Source organism: Gadus macrocephalus, chromosome 14, assembly GCF_031168955.1.
Source record: "Gadus macrocephalus chromosome 14, ASM3116895v1".
In the NCBI taxonomy this organism is placed as follows: Eukaryota; Metazoa; Chordata; class Actinopteri; order Gadiformes; family Gadidae; genus Gadus; species Gadus macrocephalus.
This window is the reverse complement of record NC_082395.1, coordinates 2,438,477-2,457,526: the sequence shown is the minus strand read 5'-3', so window position 1 is coordinate 2,457,526 and position 19,050 is coordinate 2,438,477. Positions and strand designations below refer to the sequence as shown.

The window sequence follows — 19,050 nt, the reverse complement described above, 5'->3', positions numbered from 1 at the left end:
GAGGTAAGCCTGGCTGCTGGAAGTCGACGTGCCAAAGAAGTTGACACAATCAGCAAAAACACATAATTCTCACATCGTTGGACGTGGGTTGAATTTATGAACAAATGATTCATACGACGAGCACTCCGAACCACTTCGAGGTGTTCGAGGCTATTTCTCCACCACAGGTGAAGGTTTGATGAACAAACATTTCTAATAAGGTGGAATCATACACTCACCAAACAACCTCAATGTGAGCCGTACCAGACCAAACACTAGGCATAAAACAACTCAGGGCACAAGATAAAACGACAGAATGCCTGTGAACGTGATGCTCGTTGATGAAATATACATTTTGCTGCGGTTCAGGAGTTTAACGCTCACCAACGTGTTTCCACAAACCGCCACCAGAGAGCGCCAACAGATTACAAATCCACCATCTTAAGGCTGAAGGCATTCAATGCATCAGAAGAAACAGAATTCTCAGCTATAAGAACATTTATAAATTTGATAATAGTCGTATAGCCTACTCTTTTAAATCATTATAACTTTCCAGGTGGTATCTTCATCCACCATATCGATTGCCTCTTTGTCTCGTCGATCGCGCCACAGTGCTCGTCTTTTGCTATAGTCTGCCTCTTCACTCTGAAAAGCGCATTACTGTAGGGATTGAAAACAGAGGTTACGGGGGCAAGTTCAACCCTTTGACAGTGTCCTTGCTGCCGCGGTCACCAGCCACACAGTCATTGTGGAGAGGGTGGGGCCGGGGGGGGGGGGGGGCACATGGGCGTGAGAGCGCTCCTCTCTCCAACCCCGGCCTTGTCTAGGTCGCCCCGTCACCAGTCACCCCGGCCAGTGTCCTATCCGAGGGGGCAGGGCCCACCGGCCCACCTCTAGCCTGCTGGGGGGCCCGCTGGGGGGCCACCTCTGACTGCTGCTCCTTATGCACCACAAACACTTTCTGTAACATGCAACAGGCTGCAGTGCGTGGAACGTGTGTCTTAAATATAGCACGGGCTGGTTGATGAAAGTGGGTGCGCATCTACGACAAGAGGCGTTGCATTTGTATTGCGTCCTGACTTAAGAGCGTGTTCGTTGGATCTGTGTTGAGCTCTCCTGTGACGGCCCCCCAAAGGAATTTAGCAGCGTCCGACTACCCCAGTTACACATATTAATTGTTTCTATCATGCCGTTTATATTGTTTTATCATTATATTTTATACTTTTCTTTCAGTCCAAGATTATATGTTTGTGTGTGAAGTACTTTTTCAACTTTGTAAACGCAAGATGAGTTTGAACACCAAACTATCACCTGTTGACAGTTCTCACTGAGTTTGGTTACTAACTGAATCACGCTTCTGAGAAGGAACCACGACAAAAACATAAGCTGTATTTTCTTATTATTCCCTATTTATTAGTATTAGGATTATTCTACTTCTTTTTTATAACTGAAATAGAATATCACTTACAGCTGCGGCATGAAGTAAATCAACAAGAGAGGGAGGGGGCAGGGAGAGCTGTTTGGAGGGAGGGAAGGAAGGAGGGAGGGGAGAAGGGAGTGGGGGAGAAGGGAGGGGGTTGCTCTTGCTCCTCCACATTAGCAGAACACAATAGCCTTCACTCATTGAAGGGCTCCAATTGATTGGCCAGTTGGGAAATCTCTTTGGCCGTCTTTCACTGGGGACGGGATTGTGAGTTATACAGCGATTCACCACGGTCTGGCTGCTGCAGCTGGCCTCGTGCCTCTGTAGAAATAACCAAATAACGGGCGGGCGGGCGGGCGGGCACTCACACACACACACACACACACACACACACACACACACACACACACACACACACACACACACACACACACACACACACACACACACACACACACACACATGCACACTTTATCTCCCCTTCTTTCTCAGTCGCACAAAATAATTCACGTGCTATTTTCCCTACCGACCGGTAGGCCCTAACCTTGTGTCCCTTGGTGTTTTCTGCCACTACCACCAGTAGGCTTTACGTGCGTAGCACCAACAGGCTGCTCTGCCTGTGTGTGCTGCAGCCTGGGAGGCAGGTTATCAGAAGGACAAACAGCCCAATGCCGGCACCACATCACAGGGAGGAGAAGCCAGGGGTGAACACACGAGCTGGTGGCTCCTCGTTCCTCCTTTAAAGTCAAAGTTATTAGATTAGGTCTCCCGCCTTTCACTGAGAAGAAGCGGATTTAAAGAGAAAGCCCCCAAAAAAAACAACAGAACAGCCGAGAATGGAGCACGGCCGCTGCCTTCACCCGGCGTCCCCGGCCTCTCAGCGGCCAGTGATAGATGAGGGGACGATGATCCCATTATATCATTTGTTAATTATCACCCATAGAGACTGGGGTCCGTCTTTGGCCCCCGCGACCTCCCCCCCGGACCCCCAGTCACCAGGGGCCAGAGTCCATTCCTGGACTGGCAGAAGAGAGGAGCTAGCACAAAGCTAATTTGATTGGGGGAATCTCGGGGGTTCCATATGGCACAAGATGTCGGGCCGACGGCCACCAACCAAAGGAGCCCCGGGCGGTACAATAGGCAACAGAGGGGCCCCCCAAAGCCCCCCGGTACCCCCTCCTCAGCCTCCTCAAAACAAACACGCTGAATCTAGTTAGGGGAGAGAATGGCGAGACAATGCAGAGAAAGATCTGGTGACCCACAGCTCATGGAGCCAAACATGAAACCGGTCTTCAGACACCCTTCCATACCCCCTCCAAATGGGGCCTGCTCTCTCTGGAAAAAGTCCTGGGATATGGAGATAAGGACCCAGAGGAAGACGAAGACGGGGGTGATGTTGGCTCAACAATAATCCTCTCTTTACCTTCATCAATTCTGTCCCTTGTCCCACTCCTCCAGATCTACCGGGCGGTTCTGTGTTTGCTTTGCCCTGCGCAGGCTGGCGTCGTCCAGATAAGCTTGGATGAAAGCCTCGACGACGCAGTGCTGCATATGGATGATGGAGAGAGTTCAGATCTCCAACTTCAGGGTGATGAATATGTAACCAGCAGACACCTCTGCCCTCTGCAGCTGCAGCCCAGAGCCCAGCCAATCTGCAGGCAGAGATACTTCAACGTCTGAAGCTTTGATTTAATCAGGAGATATCTTTGTGGTTCTAGTCACGGTGGGGAGGAAATTGTTATTTGCTTGTCTGACTGCCCAATTTTACCCGTCATTCTGGATCGACTTTAGCTGGTGAGAATTCATTTTCTTGCCTTTGTCTCTATCTCTTAAATACTGAGTCAAATCAATGTTTGTTGACCCAATCTCGGTACCAGCCTGTTTTATTCAAAAGAAGAGAAGCTTGCAGACCTCTGCTGTGTTTTAATCCACAAATATGCTTACTTAAATCGTGGCGTCTCTTATCGAAATGCAAGGAAAAGACCAGAGGAGCCTATCTGGTTGTGAGGATAATCTGCTGCTTTCAAATCTAAGTAAACAAGGAACCCATTAGTGAAAGCTGTCGTTAGAAGGCAGCATGAATTAAATGGGAGTGTTGGGAGTCTGTTCAGCCCTTTAAGACTGAAGGGGGAAGGATTAGGCTTCTGAAGAGAAAAACGTTTTTGAACAAAAAACAAGAAAAGGTGCAAGAAAGTGGAAGCTGGATGATAAATTCATGTCGAGGGAACGGTGGGAAGTTAATATCCGGTGACTTTTTTTTACATTTGAAAGTTTAGCTTTTTACACACAAAGAAACCCCAAAAAAACCGCCATCCCAACAAAACAGAATCCTCTATTAATCAAACGAACGCGGAGAAATCCCTCAACAAGATGCCCTGCAGCTTTGAACAAAGCTATCAGAGCTGACACGGTCCCTCCCCGCGTGGGTCCCTGCGTGGCGCCCGCAGCCCAGACAATAGTGCCCCAGCTGGGCTCTGCCCCGGGGCCGGCTCGCTGGACGGAGCAGGGCCGCCCGGAGGCCCCAACAAAGAACTTGATGCCCCAGAGCGAGCATGAGAGTAATGGGTTGTAATGACAAATGTGTTGCAATAATCACATCCCCAAAACCGCTCCGGCACCCTGAGCCATGTGTTGGCACGGTAACCCAGAGGGGTTACCCACCAAACAGGTCGTAAGTAACTCATTATTCAGAAGCGTTTATGTTGCGCTTTTCTATCAGTGGCCACTCAGAGCGCTTTACAGTACTGCCTCGCGTTCACCCCGTTCATGCTCGCACTCACCCACCGACGGCGGTGTCCGCCATGAAAGGCGACAGCCAGCTCGTCAGGAGCAGTCAGGGGGAGGTGCCTTGCTTAGGGACACCTCGACACTCGGAGGAGGAGCCGGGGATCGAACTAGCAACCTTCCGTCTACAGGCCAACCCGCTCTACCTCCCTATGTTCAGATGCTTTTCTCTCAAAATCCACCGAATCCAAACTTCAGGGTGGAGCCGGGAAACACCGAAACAAGGCTCCAAGACGCCTGAGTTACTGAGCGCAATAATCATTAACGACCCCGTATCCTTTCTCTGGGCGCCTGCTCCCCACAGTTGACAGTTCAGAGGCACCCCCTCTACACACACACACACACACCCACACACACACACAAATACACATGCACGCACGCACGCACACACACACACACATGCATACGCATACACATACACATGCACGCACGCACGCACACACACACACACACACACACACACACACACACACACACACACACACACACACACACACACACACACACACACACAGACACACACCGACACACACACACACACACCCCCACCCCTCACACACACACAGAGGCACACACACACAGAGGCACACACCACTTCTGCTTGAGCAGAAACAAACTCCCACTCCACTCCTTTGTCACCTCTGACACCCAGGGGTGCCTCCATACGGCCCAGCCAGCGATCAATGGGGGGGGTACAATGACGATGGGTCCGCGGGGCGGCCCCGGGCACGCCAGCACAAAGCAGGGAGGACAGCCTCCATACGGCCGGCTCACAGGGCCCCCTGCATGCTTGTAAAGTGAGAATGCTGAGGGAGAAGGAAGAACAAGGTTTGGGGGTCCGGGAGAGCCGCGGGGAGGAGGTGGTCGGGGGGGGGGGCGGTCGGGTTAGATGTGTCTAACGAGAGGATCCTTCTCGATTAACAGATCTTCTCTCTGGGCCTGACCCGGCCTTGGACAGTCGGCCATTTTGATTGCATTGTGTCGTTTGCTTTCCATATGAAAAGGTGAACCAGATGACTCGCGATGGAACGCCCGCGTCCCATTACGTTTCAATGGGAGGTAAGCCGGGATTTGACTAGCAACAGCTACGCGGACAGGCGCAGCCGTTCTTCCCGGTAATAAAAAGTGGCACACGACATATGTTCAGTCGTGTGCCACAGTCTGGTCTCTGTGGTTACAGCCGGCAAGAAATCGACTTGTTCGACTGTATACCCTTTAACACGGTGCGCGGGGGAATCCACTGCAGAGACAGGCAGGCCCTTTGGCATGTAGAGCTCCACTGTGTTAGCATTTAGAGCTCCATTATGTTAGCATGAAGAGCTCCACAGTATTAGCATGTAGAGCTCCATTATGTTAGCATGTAGAGCTCCACAGTATTAGCATGTAAAGCTCCAGTGTGTTAGCATGTAGAGCTCTACTGTGATAGCATGTAGAGCTCTACTTAGTTAGCTTGTAGCACTCCACTGTGTTAGCATGTTGAGCTCCACTGTGTTAGCCTGTAGAGCTCCAAAATATTAGCATGAGGAGCTCCACAGTGTTAGCATGTAGAGCTCCACTGTTTTAGCATGTACAGCTCCACAGTATTAGCATGTAGAGCTCCACTGTGTTAGCATGTAGAGCTCTGCTGTGTTAGCCTGTAGAGCTCCACTGAGTTAGCCTGTAGAGCTCTACTGAGTTAGCATGTAGAGCTCAACTGTATTAGCATGTAGAGCTCCAATGTGTTAGCCTGTTGAGTGTTGAGCTCTACTGTATTAGCCTGTAGAGCTCTACTGTGTGGTAAAAGTTGGCCTAGTTTACTAAATTTGAGGAGTTACATATATCGAGAGACATCCGAGACGCGTGTCAGAATGCTTTAGATGCCTGCTACAAAGTTGTATTAATATCCAAACAAATGTTTATTAAGATATGAGGGACAAATTATTTGGGTAACACACAGCTGGCAGTGCGTTATTTATCAGAAATCAATTGGTTATACTTGGGTTTCTCTCATACAGTTTCTTGAGCAACCAAATAAACTATTTTAAAACCATGAACAGGAACTTTAAAGCTATTGCAGGGTTTCAAGTTCAGTGAGCCCATTTAGCATGGCATCGTTCAAACCTTCAACACCAATCTACCATTGTAGTCCTATAGAATCGTACCTCTGCCAGACACAAAATAACTCAATGTTTAGCCACGCCACTCCAAAGCGTGCCTCTATATCAAGGTAATGAGGCTGACCAATGAGAAGTGTCGGTGGCCGGTGGTAGGAGATGAATGAGGGGCTTGCTGTACACAAAAGGGGTTCAGTGAAGAGAGGCAGCCCAGCGATTCACTGGGCCTCACCGACAGAAGAGGTAGAGAGGAGACATGCTGAAGGAGGGCAGCAGTGGGGCCTAACCTGGAACACACAATAGCGTATGCAAATAAATCTCCCCAACTGACTCAGGAAGGCAGACAAGAGCTGTATGCTGGACCCTTTCACCGGGCGAATGTTGTTAACACACACAGGCACGCATGGACTCACACTACACACACTAACAGATTTCACACTAACACACACAGGCACGCATGGCGCATACACTACACACAAATAACTACCCTCTTATAACACACAAACATGCACGCATGGACTCATATACTAGTCCACACAAGTATATCTCACACTCACACACAGGCATGCATGGACACATACACTACACATAAATAACTACTCTCACACTAACACACATAGGGACACATGGACACACAAGTAACTACTCTCACGCTAACACACACAGGGCTGTACTGCTTTTGGTCTATACTCAAAACCTCAAGACGTGAACCACCTGTTTATTGAGGTGAAATAGGCCTTCAATAGAAAATTACTTTAACAAAGTAAACGGAGAAACAGTTTTATATCAAAAGTTTGTTTTTATTATGATTTACATTAGGAAAAATAGGATCTATAAAACAAGTAAAGAATATATGAATTTAAAAAAATAAAGCATTCATGTATTTACATATTTACAGACAAGGGCATCAAACTGAATATGTGAGGCATGTTGGTTTCCAGCATGTCGATTCTTCTTGGTTGCAAGTCCATCCAAGTATTGGAGAAGGCAAACTCCGAATGTGGGGTTGAGTTGAATCGATTTAGAATCTGTAAACCAAACAACACTGGATGGTTAGGATACAGGATATAGGATATGGGATATAGGATATAGCATATAGGATACAGGACGGATGCACAAGAGAAGATCCTCGTGTCCTTAACGCAGTGGTAAGACTTCTGTCCTCTCAGTTATTCAAGAACTCAGTGTACCTGTGCAACCAGGCGCTGAAGTCTAAGAGCTCGGGTTCCTCGGTGCGTAAAGTCCCATAGCCGGTCCCATCCTCCGAGGTCGAGGAGCAGGTGGAGTGGGGCGACTCGGGTCCCGCCGAGAGCCCGCTGGAGACGGAAGGCGAGGAGGCCACCTCCAAGTTATCAAACGCCGCCGAGATGGACTGGCCTGAGTGCAAAAGTTGCTGCAGAGCTCGGATGTACTCCACGGCGGACCGGAGCGTCTCCACCTTGCTGAGCTTCCCGTTGGTGGCTCCGTTGGGCACATGCTGGCGAAGAGTCTGGAAGCCGGCGTTGACCTGTCTCACGCGGTTTCTCTCTCGCTCGTTCCTGCGCGCGACGGACGCGACAAATTGTTGCTTGTGGGGGAAATCGAAATCCACTCTTTCCAAATGGGTTCTTTTTACGCAGCGTAAAAGTTGGGGTGACCCGGGGTGCTGTCTATTCAGCACCTCGGGATCCGTCTGCCGTGGTTCCACTTTGATCGCACACCTTTCTTCTCCCGAGGCAGGTAGTAAAGTTTGACCCCCTGATATCATCAGGAGCGTATACTGGGAAAAATTCTCGTGCGTCGCAGGCGACGACATGGTCTCCATTTCTCTCCAAGGAAGTAATACAAGCTATTATAAAGTAGATGCACGCACCCCGAAACTTCAGGACAACAACACGTCAAACGGTGCGCGGTGGTTTCTTTTATAAGTGATTTCTCCTCCCCTCTTTTCTCTGCGCGTCGCACGCTTCTGAGAAGCTTCCCAACACCGGCCGTTGGACAGACCCAGGACGCGAGCCAGGCGCGTGTCCTGCGGCGTTCCCATGCAACCCCGCCCCCCCCCCCCCCCCCAACACACACACACACACACACACACACACACCACACACACACACACGCACACACACACACACAACGCTGGCAGCACCTAATTTCCATTCCAATAGAGCCGTCCTGGAAGCCAATTGGCTCATTCAAAGTACGCACGTTGTAATAATCCGGAGGACCCCTTTCAACCACTGACGCTGCGTCCCTGTCATTAAATTAATTTGTCCTGCAGGATTCTTTCGTATACGTTGAAGGCTTCTTATACTGAAAGTAACAATTCTGAAAAAGGGTTAGTTCGTCTTTATAAAGGCGTGTATAAATAGAAACTGATCACTGATCAGTCCATCGTGTTTTACAGAAAAATATCACACGGGTTAAATTAAGGATTAAAACTGAAACTAAACCGAAATTGATAATATTGCTGGGCAACATTAGTTGCAGCACTTACAAAAGAATTGCATCAATGCTTAATATAATGCTCAAGGATAGTGTTATTATCCATGCAGCCTATTCCTCGCCAAAGCAATTACAATCACACATCCTAACATAATTTTACCCATTCCTATAGGCTAGCTATATCTGTACTTTCCGTGTTTATGCGAAGAAAAAAAAAATGAGTGAAGGAGTGAATTAAATGAGGTTAAATATGGTACACATTTTAACCTCCAGGGTTTGGAAGTAATGCGTGGCTGCAATAGAGGAGACGATTGATTCAAAGTACTACGGAAGGCTGAGTGGTCTACTTCTCTAGCCAAGACGTTGCTGAATATTAGGCCTAATCATCACATCAAACGACTAAGATGTTGAGATTAATAATTGTACGCGAGCCCTTGATCAAGGCAAAAGACTGGGACCTTGCAAATACATTATTAAAAGCAGAGAGCCAACAGACTCAAAGGTTTGTTTGTAAAGTTTGTATTAGTTTCGTCTGGTAAATAAACACCTTTCAAAAATTGTCCATTTCAATATGCAGTTTGCAATAGCTGTTGAGTTCAAAGTGTCAGAAAAAACGTCTGTTTCCCCGAACGTGAAAATTCTTCCATTCATTAAATCAGGTCTAGAAAGACGTTGAAATGGCTCGAGATTCTATGTTCACGACGAGGCGTTATGCTGCCCCCCTCTGGATAATGGTAGCATTAAAACTCGACAGGCTGGCCAGTGGAACAACTTTACTTGTGTACCATTTGACAGGCAGCCTATGGCGACACATTAGTGCCATAATTCACTAATGTGATAAAAGATGCATTCGGGCGTATTATATTATTCCACACGCGTAGATATTAACTGCGAGCGCGCAAATTACCTCTGCGCGCGCAAAACAGCCTCTCGTGCGCGCAAATTACCTCAGCGCGCGCAAAACAGCCTCTCGCGCGTAACAGCCTCTCGCGAAAGATGTTTTTACGCTCGCTCGAATTTAATTTTGGCACTATGGGGGAGGGAACCAAGGCAGGGCGGGCTTTCCTTTGATTGGCCGTTTCTGAAGCGCGATATTTGATTGACAGCCCTCCTCAGCCCTCCTCTCATTCAATTCGGAATTGTTCAGTAAATGGCTGAAACGATAGTTACGTATTGTAACTCCAGATTCTATGAGTATAGGCGCAGCCTTTTAAGTGTCGGCCTCATTGTCCTTTAAATAGCTGAAGAAAAGCTGTTTATTGGGAGCAGAACGTCCGCCGGCGCCCGACTCATCTCATTTCTCATCTCATTTTCGTCCGCTTATCCGGGGTCGGGTCGCGGGGGGAGCAGCTCAAGCAGGGGGCCTCAGACTTCCCTTTCCCGGGCCACATTGACCAGCTCTGACGGGGGGATCCCGAGGCGTTCCCAGGCCAGTGTTGAGATATAATCTCTCCACCTAGTCCTGGGTCTTCCCCGAGGTCTCCTCCCCACTGGACGTGCCTGAAACACCTCCCAAGGAAGGCGCCCGACTAGCCTATATCTGCGAAATGCGGACGTCGTTGAGGCACGCCGCACGCGGACGTAATTGAGGCCCACGCTGTTGGTGGTCGGGGATTACACATTTTTCAGTGCTACGGCTCACGCCTAGGGATAACCCAATAGCAATAGCCTTAAAAGGCTGCGCCTATACTCATAGAATCTAGAGTTACAATACGTAACTATCGTTTCAGCCATTTACTGTACAATTCAGAATTGAATGAGAGGAAGGCTGAGGAGGGCTGTCAATCAAATATCGCGCTTCAGAAACGGCCAATCATAGGAAAGCCCCCCCTGCCTTGGTTCCCTCCCCCATAGTGCCAAAATTAAATTCGAGCGAGCGTAAAAACATCTTTCGCGAGAGGCTGTTACGCGCGAGAGGCTTTTTTGCGCGCGCTGAGGTAATTTGCGCGCGCGAGAGGCTGTTTGCGCGCGCAGAGATCATTTGCGCGCTCGCAGTTAATATCTACGCGTGTGGAATAATATAATACGCCCGAATGCATCTTTTATCACATTAGTGAATTATGGCACTAATGTGTCGCCATAGCAGCCTGCCACTTTTCCACCAACAGGCTAAGCAGATTGTTTTGCTCTATAAAAAAAGGTTCTGTGACAAAGGCACTAATTGTCCCTGGGTGCTGCTCTGTTAAAGACAGGGCAAATAGCCTCAAACTTGTATTTTTTTTGCCACCATAAAATGCAAAGACAAAAGGATTGTGTGTAAAGTTTGTATTGATGTGGACTGGTTCATCAAATTAAATTCAAAACAACTTTCAAAAAGAGCAGAGAAAATTCTCAATATTCGCAATGACAAAAGGTAGAACAAAAACAGCAGTCTAGTTAGTGAAAGTGTCACAACAAAAGGTTGTTTCTGCAACCGTGAAATGGTTCCATTAACCAAACTGCAGCTCTACAGAGCCGCGGGACCGTCACATCAGGGCAACACGCTGCCCCCTACTGGATAATTTTTACGCATTACAATTTGACAGGCAGGCCAGCGGTACATTCAACTCCGTTGTGCACCGCTTGACAGGCAGTCTCCTTCCTGCCCATCATTGGGTGCAGCGCTGGTCTCAGACTCAGCCGGTTGCGTTGCTCTCATCAGGTATTTCGGTACATGCTGAAAATAATGGGAATTCCATATTATGGTCATCATCATAAAAACAGCTAATCCCCAAAAGACAGACAGACAGCCAGCCAGACAGACGTGCCTTCCATCTTTAGAACGCTGTACTGACCAGGAAGGGTGGCGGTGCTGGCCTGGCGTCGGCCCCAGATGCATTCTGGATCCTCTGGCTGTGACGGATGCGTGGGGGCGTGGAGCGGCCGGGCTGGCCGAGGGTGGAGGGCCTGAGACGGCTAGGGGTCAGCTGGCCGCCCGCCGCCTCCAACAGCAGCTCCGTCAGCTCCTCGTCGCTCACCTGCTCGTCCTCTGTCGCGCCGGACAGACATTTACGTTTAGCAGACGCTTTTATCCAAAGAGACTTACAATAAGTACATTTGTCAGAAGAAGGAGAAACAATATTCCTGTCGGTACAGTAAGGATGTTCATAGAAACACTAAATAGCAAACATTTAAAAAAACAAGTTTGGTTAGCTAGGAAAAGAGTCATTTTTACGCCCGAGAAGACTGGGACCCCACCTGAGTTGGGGGGACTGAGTGCTGCACAGTCTGGGCAGCTCCACACAGCTCCAGGGGGCCGGGACACTTGAGGAGTCAGGCAGTTAACGTGGTACCTGGGAGAAGAGCCGCCATGGAACGGGGAGATAAACATGGGTTGAGTCACGGTTAGAAAGCTACGATGAAAAACGACAATTATGATAAGATAGATGGAACAACTGTATCAATAATTACAACAGCCCAGTTACAGTGTAAAAACACAGGATAAGATACAATAAAAATACAAAGTACTATTTTAATTGTATTTATCTTATTTAATTAAAACAAGCAAGAAAATAATACAGCAATGTGGGGCCCGCAGCGAACGCACGGTAATCGCCCTACCCTGAATCACAGCGTGTGCACACTAGTAGTAGGTGGCTACGGTCACTCCGGCCGCACGCCTCACAGTTCACAGCCACCCTCTCACTCCCATCCCCATCGTCATCGTCAGGCCTTCGTCTCTGCACCCGTATCTGGAACAAAGAGCAGAAGTAAGCAGTATGGGAATAAAGGATTATTTTATATTAAAAGAGGTGTATTTGAGTATTGTGTCCAGTTGCATCCAAAAGGGGGACTCCTCTCTACCTCTTTTTGAATTGGTCCTCCAAGACATGATCTCTGGTAGACGACCTCAAAGGCGATCCGATCCACTGGACAGGAGTTCGCAATCTGAATTAAAACAGAACATCAGAATAGTGCCTTCACTGCCCCTTTAGTTATGACTCTTTGAGGTTCACACAATTACCAAAATACATTCTCACAACAGGTTACCAATGAAATTCATAGAGTTGAGTGATACCTTGGACCATTCTAGAATACACGCCAGGCAGAATGCGTGCTGGCAGTTCTCTAGCGTGGCCACACTCTGTCCGCTGAAGGGGCTCAGGCACACCGGACACGTGTTCTGTGCAGGGTTAGAATCCACTGCCCCGGGTCCGGGTTCAGGTCCAGATGAGACCTCTTCAGCCATGCTTCAAACTGGAAAAGAACGAAAAACACCTTGCATGGTTTTACTACGACCAACACAGGTGTCACTCATACCACTGATTACAGGTCTGGTCATGCAAGCTACCTGGCCAGAGGTAGTTGAGCAATCAAATGAATGACCTTTTACCCTTTTTAAAGCGCTGTCAACATGGGACCCCAACATTAATATTTGGTAGCTAGGCAGGTGTTCAATTGACCAAAGCTCCAGCGAGGTCAATGTTATTTTAACTAGTTGAGACCATTACCCGTGACCTACATACAAAGGGCCGAACAGCGGCCCCTGCTGGTCCCGAGAGGAAGTGTCTGTATTACAAAGATGAGAGCAGTAAATTAGGTTACACATGTTGTGGTCTCTCTGGGTAGTAGGTACGTGAGCGTTACATTGCGAGACAACCCTCTTGTCAAGTAAATGCAGAATCGTATGCATACTTTTTGATCATATTACCTTTTACGCATCTATTGTTCCACGGCTAAATGCATTATAGTGCTGGATGGAACTACTTCCGTGTTTTGAAAAACGCTGGTGCCTCATTGGTTAGACTCCTTAGGTTGTTCCATCGCACGATTGGACGATACGCGCTGTGAAACTAAAGTCCAAAGAAAGCGACTATTGGCTGTTTCTACACCATTATAAACTCAAAAGGAACTCGAACTGGTGATAAAAAATCAATATCCAATCATCAGCCATTGGTTTCACTCGTTTATTTAAACAAAATTGTATGTATCAAATAATAAACATGTTAAACGCTAACACTGAAAATATAAATCCTTCATATATTGAATCTTTTGAACACACACACAAACACTAGTTCACGACCGATAAAACTGTGTTCACAGCAAAATATGTGACACACTTTTTCGTAAAGATGCCACTCTTACAACACATCGATATAATCCCCATGGACCGAAGCTGTTTATTATTGAGTTCATAGTGTGTGCGTGACGACTGAACGCCTCAGCACACGCTGACAGCTTCGTTCAGGTCGTCCTCCATGAGGCCGGCGTTGGAGAGGTACCGGTCCGAGGGGGCCGGGAGATAGGGGTTCTCCCATTGCTCTGAGTCGGGTGGGCCTGCAGTCACGCCAGCCTGCTGGATGAACTGCTGAAGCTTGAGCTGTCTCAGGTCCTTGTCACACTCCTCTATCAGCTGGCTCCTCTCCTAAAGAGACGCAGGGCAGAGGAGGTTAGTCATGGTGGTGCATAGTGTTTCTCTTTCTTCAGACAAATGTACTTATTCTAAGTCGCTTTGGATAAAAGTGTCTGCTAAATGCCCTAAATGTAACTGTTAACGATGCTGTGTTCCAATGAATATTAAAATTTACAATTGACACGAATTTAAATTTATTGGCAATATCTGTATAACTTTTATCCGTTAGCCACATGAAAATAATGAATAACCTGGTCTGGTGGGGCTGCGATACATAGTTTGGCCTAGGGAGGGCGTTGTAACACACCGAAATGATCTACTTCAATACGGTGCAAAATATACAGTATATTTAAACCTTTCAGTCAAGTTTAGTGTCAGAATGAACATACACCTCCAGCATTACTTTCACAGCTTGTAGTTCCCTCTCCTTTTCCGACAGTAGTGCCGCGAGTGCATTCCCTTCCTGCAGGCGACTCTGGAGCTCCTGTCTCAGGGAGGGCAGGGCGTGGTCGTCTAGCTGCGGAACGGAGCTCTGTTCCAGCTGCAAGTCGTGCCCCAGCTTGTTCGAATGGGCCTGGAGGTCCTGGAGCCTGGAGATATGGTCGTCGATGTTGGAGGAGATGGTGTCTAGGCGTCCGTGCATATCTGGAGAGAACAAGTCAACAAGATTAACACAGACTAATTGCAATCCGAGATTTAGCGAATATTTACACACAGCCTGACCGAATTGTACCCAATCTTGTACGTAATTCTCTGTATGTGCAATGTTTATGGGCATAAAACAGGCAAGAGTGAAAGAAATTCAAATGAAGTTAAATATGTTACACTTTTTAGCCTCAAGTAGTAGAAAATAAATCCTGCTTTCAGCAAAACACCAACCATCTTCAAGGTCCAACTCCTCCTCGAGCTGCTCTTCCCAGTGTTCAGCGTGCATGAGCTCTGCCTCGTTCTGCCTGGTCCTCGTCTCCAGCTCCTCCAGCTCCTCCTCCAGGCTGGGCGGCGGGGAGGGGACGGGCGTGGGACCAGAGCTCCTCTCGCCATCCCGCAGCTCACACTTCAGAGCCTGAAGCTGCACCTCCAGGTCATAGAGCCACTCCTGCTGCTTCAGTATCTGCCTGAAGGCCTCCTCTTTGGAGCCGAGGGGCGGACTCGTCTTAACAGGGCGGACAGGTTCCTGGAAGGAGACCGGGGAGGCCCTGGGCTCTGGGAGGCTCTGGGCGATGGCGAGTACGCCCTGGTCCTCTTCCTCCTGGGGAACGTGGAGGGACCCAGGTGGAAGGACTGGGCCTTCCGGGGTTGGCTCGGTGGCTCCGGTGGTCTCGGCAGCAGCAGCAGCAGCCGCCGCCCGTCCGTCTCGGACCCACGGGGGCCGTCGCCGAGGGCGTGGCCCGTCGTCGCAGGACGAACTGGACCTCAGTGGCCTGCTGACCCAGCTGGCCACGGCCTGCAGCGGGGAGTCGGTGGCGAGGAGCTGGCGCTCCGTGCCTCGCAGCTTCAGGACGAGGATGTAGCGGCCCGTCTGGCCTGTAGGAAAACCATGCAGTGACGGGTTAGGACTCGGAGTTCATCAATGGGAGAGGCTTTAGCTACTTACCCATTTGGCCAGGAAACATGCCCACCATTCTCATAATAATAATAATAATAATAATAATAATAATAATAATAATAATAAATGAAATTTATATAGCGCTTAATATGGTACTCTAAGACGCTTTACATCAAAACTATGTAAGACAGACTAGGAATTGTCATTCCGTATGCATGTCATACGGAATGCAGTATGTACATACTGTATGTTCATATAGGTTTTGTCTCATCCAAGCTATCTGTTGTGTACGGCTATTGGGTTTACCTAACAATTGTTAGTGCTCGGCACTTAGTTCTATGGTTCTATAGTTAAGCATCGGGTAAGAGATGGTCGTGTTCATGTATTGGATCCAACGGTTAGATGTGGTCAAGTCAAACGATTGGTGTGGTTAAGATATGTGTGTTTAGTGTCTCTTCTGTCGGTCCATATACCATACTACAAGCTGAAACAGTGGAATTAAAACCACTGTAAACTCCTGAGGTCCCGAGAGTAGATGTCAACATGTCGGGCAGACTTACCAATGGCCTGAGCGAGAGCAATGACCACATCCTGGCAGGAAGTGGTGTACGATAGGCCACACACCACTCTGACCACACCATCCACCCACACCTTCAGCTCCATCACCACGCCTATTCAGAAGAGCATGGCTCCATCAGGTAACCTGGACAGAAACTGTGGAGGAACAATAGAGAATAATTACAAGGTTGATCCGGGTAATCTTTTGATTAGCAATTAGCAACACATTCATGTGTTGATGCGGTGAGGTTCTCTCATTGCTGCTAAGCTTCTGTTTTACTTCCATAGCTTTATTCATCAGAAACAAAACCAAAATCATCTAAATGTCTCCTTTGGTTTCATGAGAGAGAAAAGATGCCATAGCATTGACCTGCCTAGGGGGTTAGCCCTAAAACATCAACACTGAGTATAAACATTGCCCCATCAAGGTGATAATACTCAGTTTGACGAAGGCTAGCTCTGTAAACCTGCACCCATTTTCTAACAAGTTGAAGGAAAAAGTGATTGCATAAGGAAGCCTCCATGCAACATATAACACTAACACTCAATCAGCGACAGTGGCGTCACAAACCAGTAGGACCAGCTTTCTGGTGACATGTTGTCAGGACACGACGAATTGATTCTCTCACACACACACACACACACACACACACACACACACACACACACACACACACACACACACACACACACACACACACACACACACACACACACACACACACACACACACACACACAATCTAAAATATTGAAGATAATATGTACTCGGAAATACATTAGTGTTCTTGTAGTAAGGGTGAACAATAAGTAAATGTTGGCAGGGCTATAGTGCAACTGCAATACCATAACGAGCCATCTCCAACACACATAGAAGTTTAAATCTTAACAAAAGAACGAGCTGTGATTCCACCAAAACAAAAGGCGCTCCGTGCAAACCGCAGTGACGTGTCCATAACGCGATTTGAATAATACGCAGCGCATCTCATTGCCTGAGTGCAGAGATTTGCGATTCACAAAAAAGTGCACAATACAGAGCACAAAAGAGTTTCAGTTGAAACTGAAACCCCTCCTCTTGGTAAGAGGCCAGTCGAGTGAGCGTTTAAAGGCCAATAGAAACCCGCAGCAGCTCCTCTCTGATAGCGCAGAGTCCAGGCAGGTGAAGCTTGGAATGTGGAAGAACACACTGACATTCTTTACGCAGACTCCGCCTCACATTCCTCCGTTCAGTCTCAGTTACAAACACACCATGATGACTGCTATATATATATATATATATATATATATATATATATATATAGTGTACAACATTTTATACTTTGGCCTCCTAATTGTTCACCTGCTTTGGCAATGTTGCCGTTTGTTTTCTTATGTCAATTATGCTTTTTTGAATTTATTTATTTGATTTAATAAATTAACTGAAATAAAATTTGTGTTGCATGATATTATTTTAAGTTGGATAACAGCAGTTAAAACCTCGAGGCTTACAAATGATATGGTCTTTGCCAGATGTAAACAGTGCCTCATGTAGATGGATTCTACCTAATTATGTTACGTCAAGACAAATTAGTTAATCGTACATCAGTGTCGTTTTTTAATTACATAATTGGTTTGCGTAATGCAAGTGACGTCATAGCCCACACATATCAGAGCGTCTCATTAGTGATGCATCGTTGAAGAGTGCGATGGTTCACAAAAACATCATTAACAAATCAACTCAGCGTAGTCTATCATTATTTCACCACGAAGTGGTTAACCTTTTCAGTGTCAATTTCAACAAAGAAGACTATCCATGAATTATCTAATCAAACGGTAAACAAGGATAAATGGATATGGATAAACAAGTGGTTGGAAGTTTAGCAGGAGACTCTGCTTTACGCTTAGCTTAACGTTACCTTGTGTTTGCCCTGTTGTCCCGTCGCATCAATAAGTCCTGGAGACCAACAAGTGCTGGCTGTCAGAGGACTAGTGTGACCCACAGACAGGTCTAGGGCTGCTCCAGTGCGTATGGGACCGAGTGGGAGTGTGGAATGAGCCACCGGAATGTGAGAGAGCTGTCTAAGCTTACTCACTCTCTCTCTCTCTCTCTCTCTCTCTCTCTCTCTCTCTCTCTGTCTCTCTCTCTCTCTCTCTCTCTCTCTCTCTCTCTCTCTCTCTCTCTCTCTCTCTCTCTCTCTCTCTCTCGACCCAGCTCACAGCCTCCCCCTTTGTCTCCTAGTATCACACTATTGATCAAAATAGTTGGATGGGCGTGTGCGTGTCTTTGAACACAACTCCTATTACTTTAAGTTCAGACTTATATTGCGTAATAATGTCTCTGTTTGGAAAACGACATGCTTGGAAAACTATGATCATGTTTGACACACAAACAAAACAATGTGTGTTTCTCTCTCTCTCTCTCTCTCTCTCTCTCTCTCTCTCTCTCTCTCTCTCTCTCTCTCTCTCTCTCTCTCTCTCTCTCTCTCGCGCGCACGCACGCACGCACGCACGCACGCACGCACGCACGCACGCACACACACACACACACACACACACACACACACACACACACACACACCACACACACACACACACACACACACACACACACACACACACACACACAGGGAGAAATGGATAAGCTTTGTGTACACTCTCCCAAACAGGTGTAGAATGATAAATTGTATATAAATGGACCACTAGATGGCAGTGTTGTACCTATGACAAAGTCAAAAGTAAACCAACAAAGATGTACTTTCTGAAGTGGACCATTTCGATCCAAATATAATATATTGCAGGGTTTCCGTTATCTAATTCTGCACTGCTTCTACATTTAATGTACAATGATCTCAAATTGGAAACATGTACATATTCCTGAATATCTGTACATATGATGGAGCTATGCCTGTTGATATGGTGGGTATCATGTTCCTATA

At 47.5% G+C, this 19,050-nt stretch overlaps 4 protein-coding genes across 7 annotated transcripts in view; 1 reads left to right on the top strand and 3 right to left on the bottom strand.

Annotated features, from left to right (window-relative positions):
• Window positions 1-7,058: 7,058 nt before the first annotated feature.
• On the bottom strand, window positions 7,059-8,248 carry LOC132472038 (achaete-scute homolog 1b-like). Its single transcript, XM_060071450.1, has 2 exons — window positions 7,470-8,248; window positions 7,059-7,307 (listed from the first exon to the last, which is right to left on the bottom strand). The coding sequence occupies exons 1-2, from the start codon at window positions 8,081-8,083 to the stop codon at window positions 7,301-7,303; spliced, it is 621 nt and encodes a 206-aa protein (XP_059927433.1). The 5' UTR covers window positions 8,084-8,248; the 3' UTR covers window positions 7,059-7,300.
• A 2,702-nt stretch (window positions 8,249-10,950) lies between these two features.
• Window positions 10,951-13,424, bottom strand: LOC132472021 (PHD and RING finger domain-containing protein 1-like). 4 transcript variants are annotated; one of them, XM_060071429.1, is made up of 8 exons: window positions 13,331-13,397; window positions 13,142-13,188; window positions 12,698-12,876; window positions 12,484-12,567; window positions 12,241-12,371; window positions 11,878-11,972; window positions 11,475-11,668; window positions 10,951-11,356 (listed from the first exon to the last, which is right to left on the bottom strand). In XM_060071429.1, exons 3-8 carry the CDS (start codon window positions 12,866-12,868, stop codon window positions 11,243-11,245), a joined length of 789 nt encoding a protein of 262 aa, XP_059927412.1. In that variant the 5' UTR covers window positions 12,869-12,876; window positions 13,142-13,188; window positions 13,331-13,397; the 3' UTR covers window positions 10,951-11,242. The 4 variants fall into 4 exon arrangements, with proteins under 4 accessions (XP_059927412.1, XP_059927411.1, XP_059927409.1 ...); XM_060071428.1 differs by having other exon boundaries at window positions 13,013-13,188; window positions 13,331-13,387; XM_060071426.1 differs by lacking the exon at window positions 13,142-13,188 and having other exon boundaries at window positions 11,475-11,704; window positions 13,331-13,424.
• Window positions 13,425-13,572: 148 nt separating this feature from the next.
• Window positions 13,573-18,191, bottom strand: LOC132472020 (ras association domain-containing protein 8-like). Its single transcript, XM_060071425.1, is given in 8 exon segments — window positions 13,573-14,044; window positions 14,436-14,677; window positions 14,912-15,238; window positions 15,241-15,426; window positions 15,429-15,467; window positions 15,470-15,556; window positions 16,139-16,292; window positions 18,031-18,191. Coding segments are annotated over 7 exon segments (1,188 nt in total). The 5' UTR covers window positions 16,242-16,292; window positions 18,031-18,191; the 3' UTR covers window positions 13,573-13,840.
• LOC132472379 (BTB/POZ domain-containing protein 1-like) overlaps window positions 16,264-19,050 on the top strand; it is a 5,876-nt gene continuing 3,089 nt past the window's right edge. Inside the window, exon 1 of the mRNA XM_060071985.1 lies at window positions 16,264-16,276. Within this exon, the coding sequence (XP_059927968.1) occupies window positions 16,264-16,276 (13 nt within the window). The remainder of the gene's footprint in view (window positions 16,277-19,050) is intronic.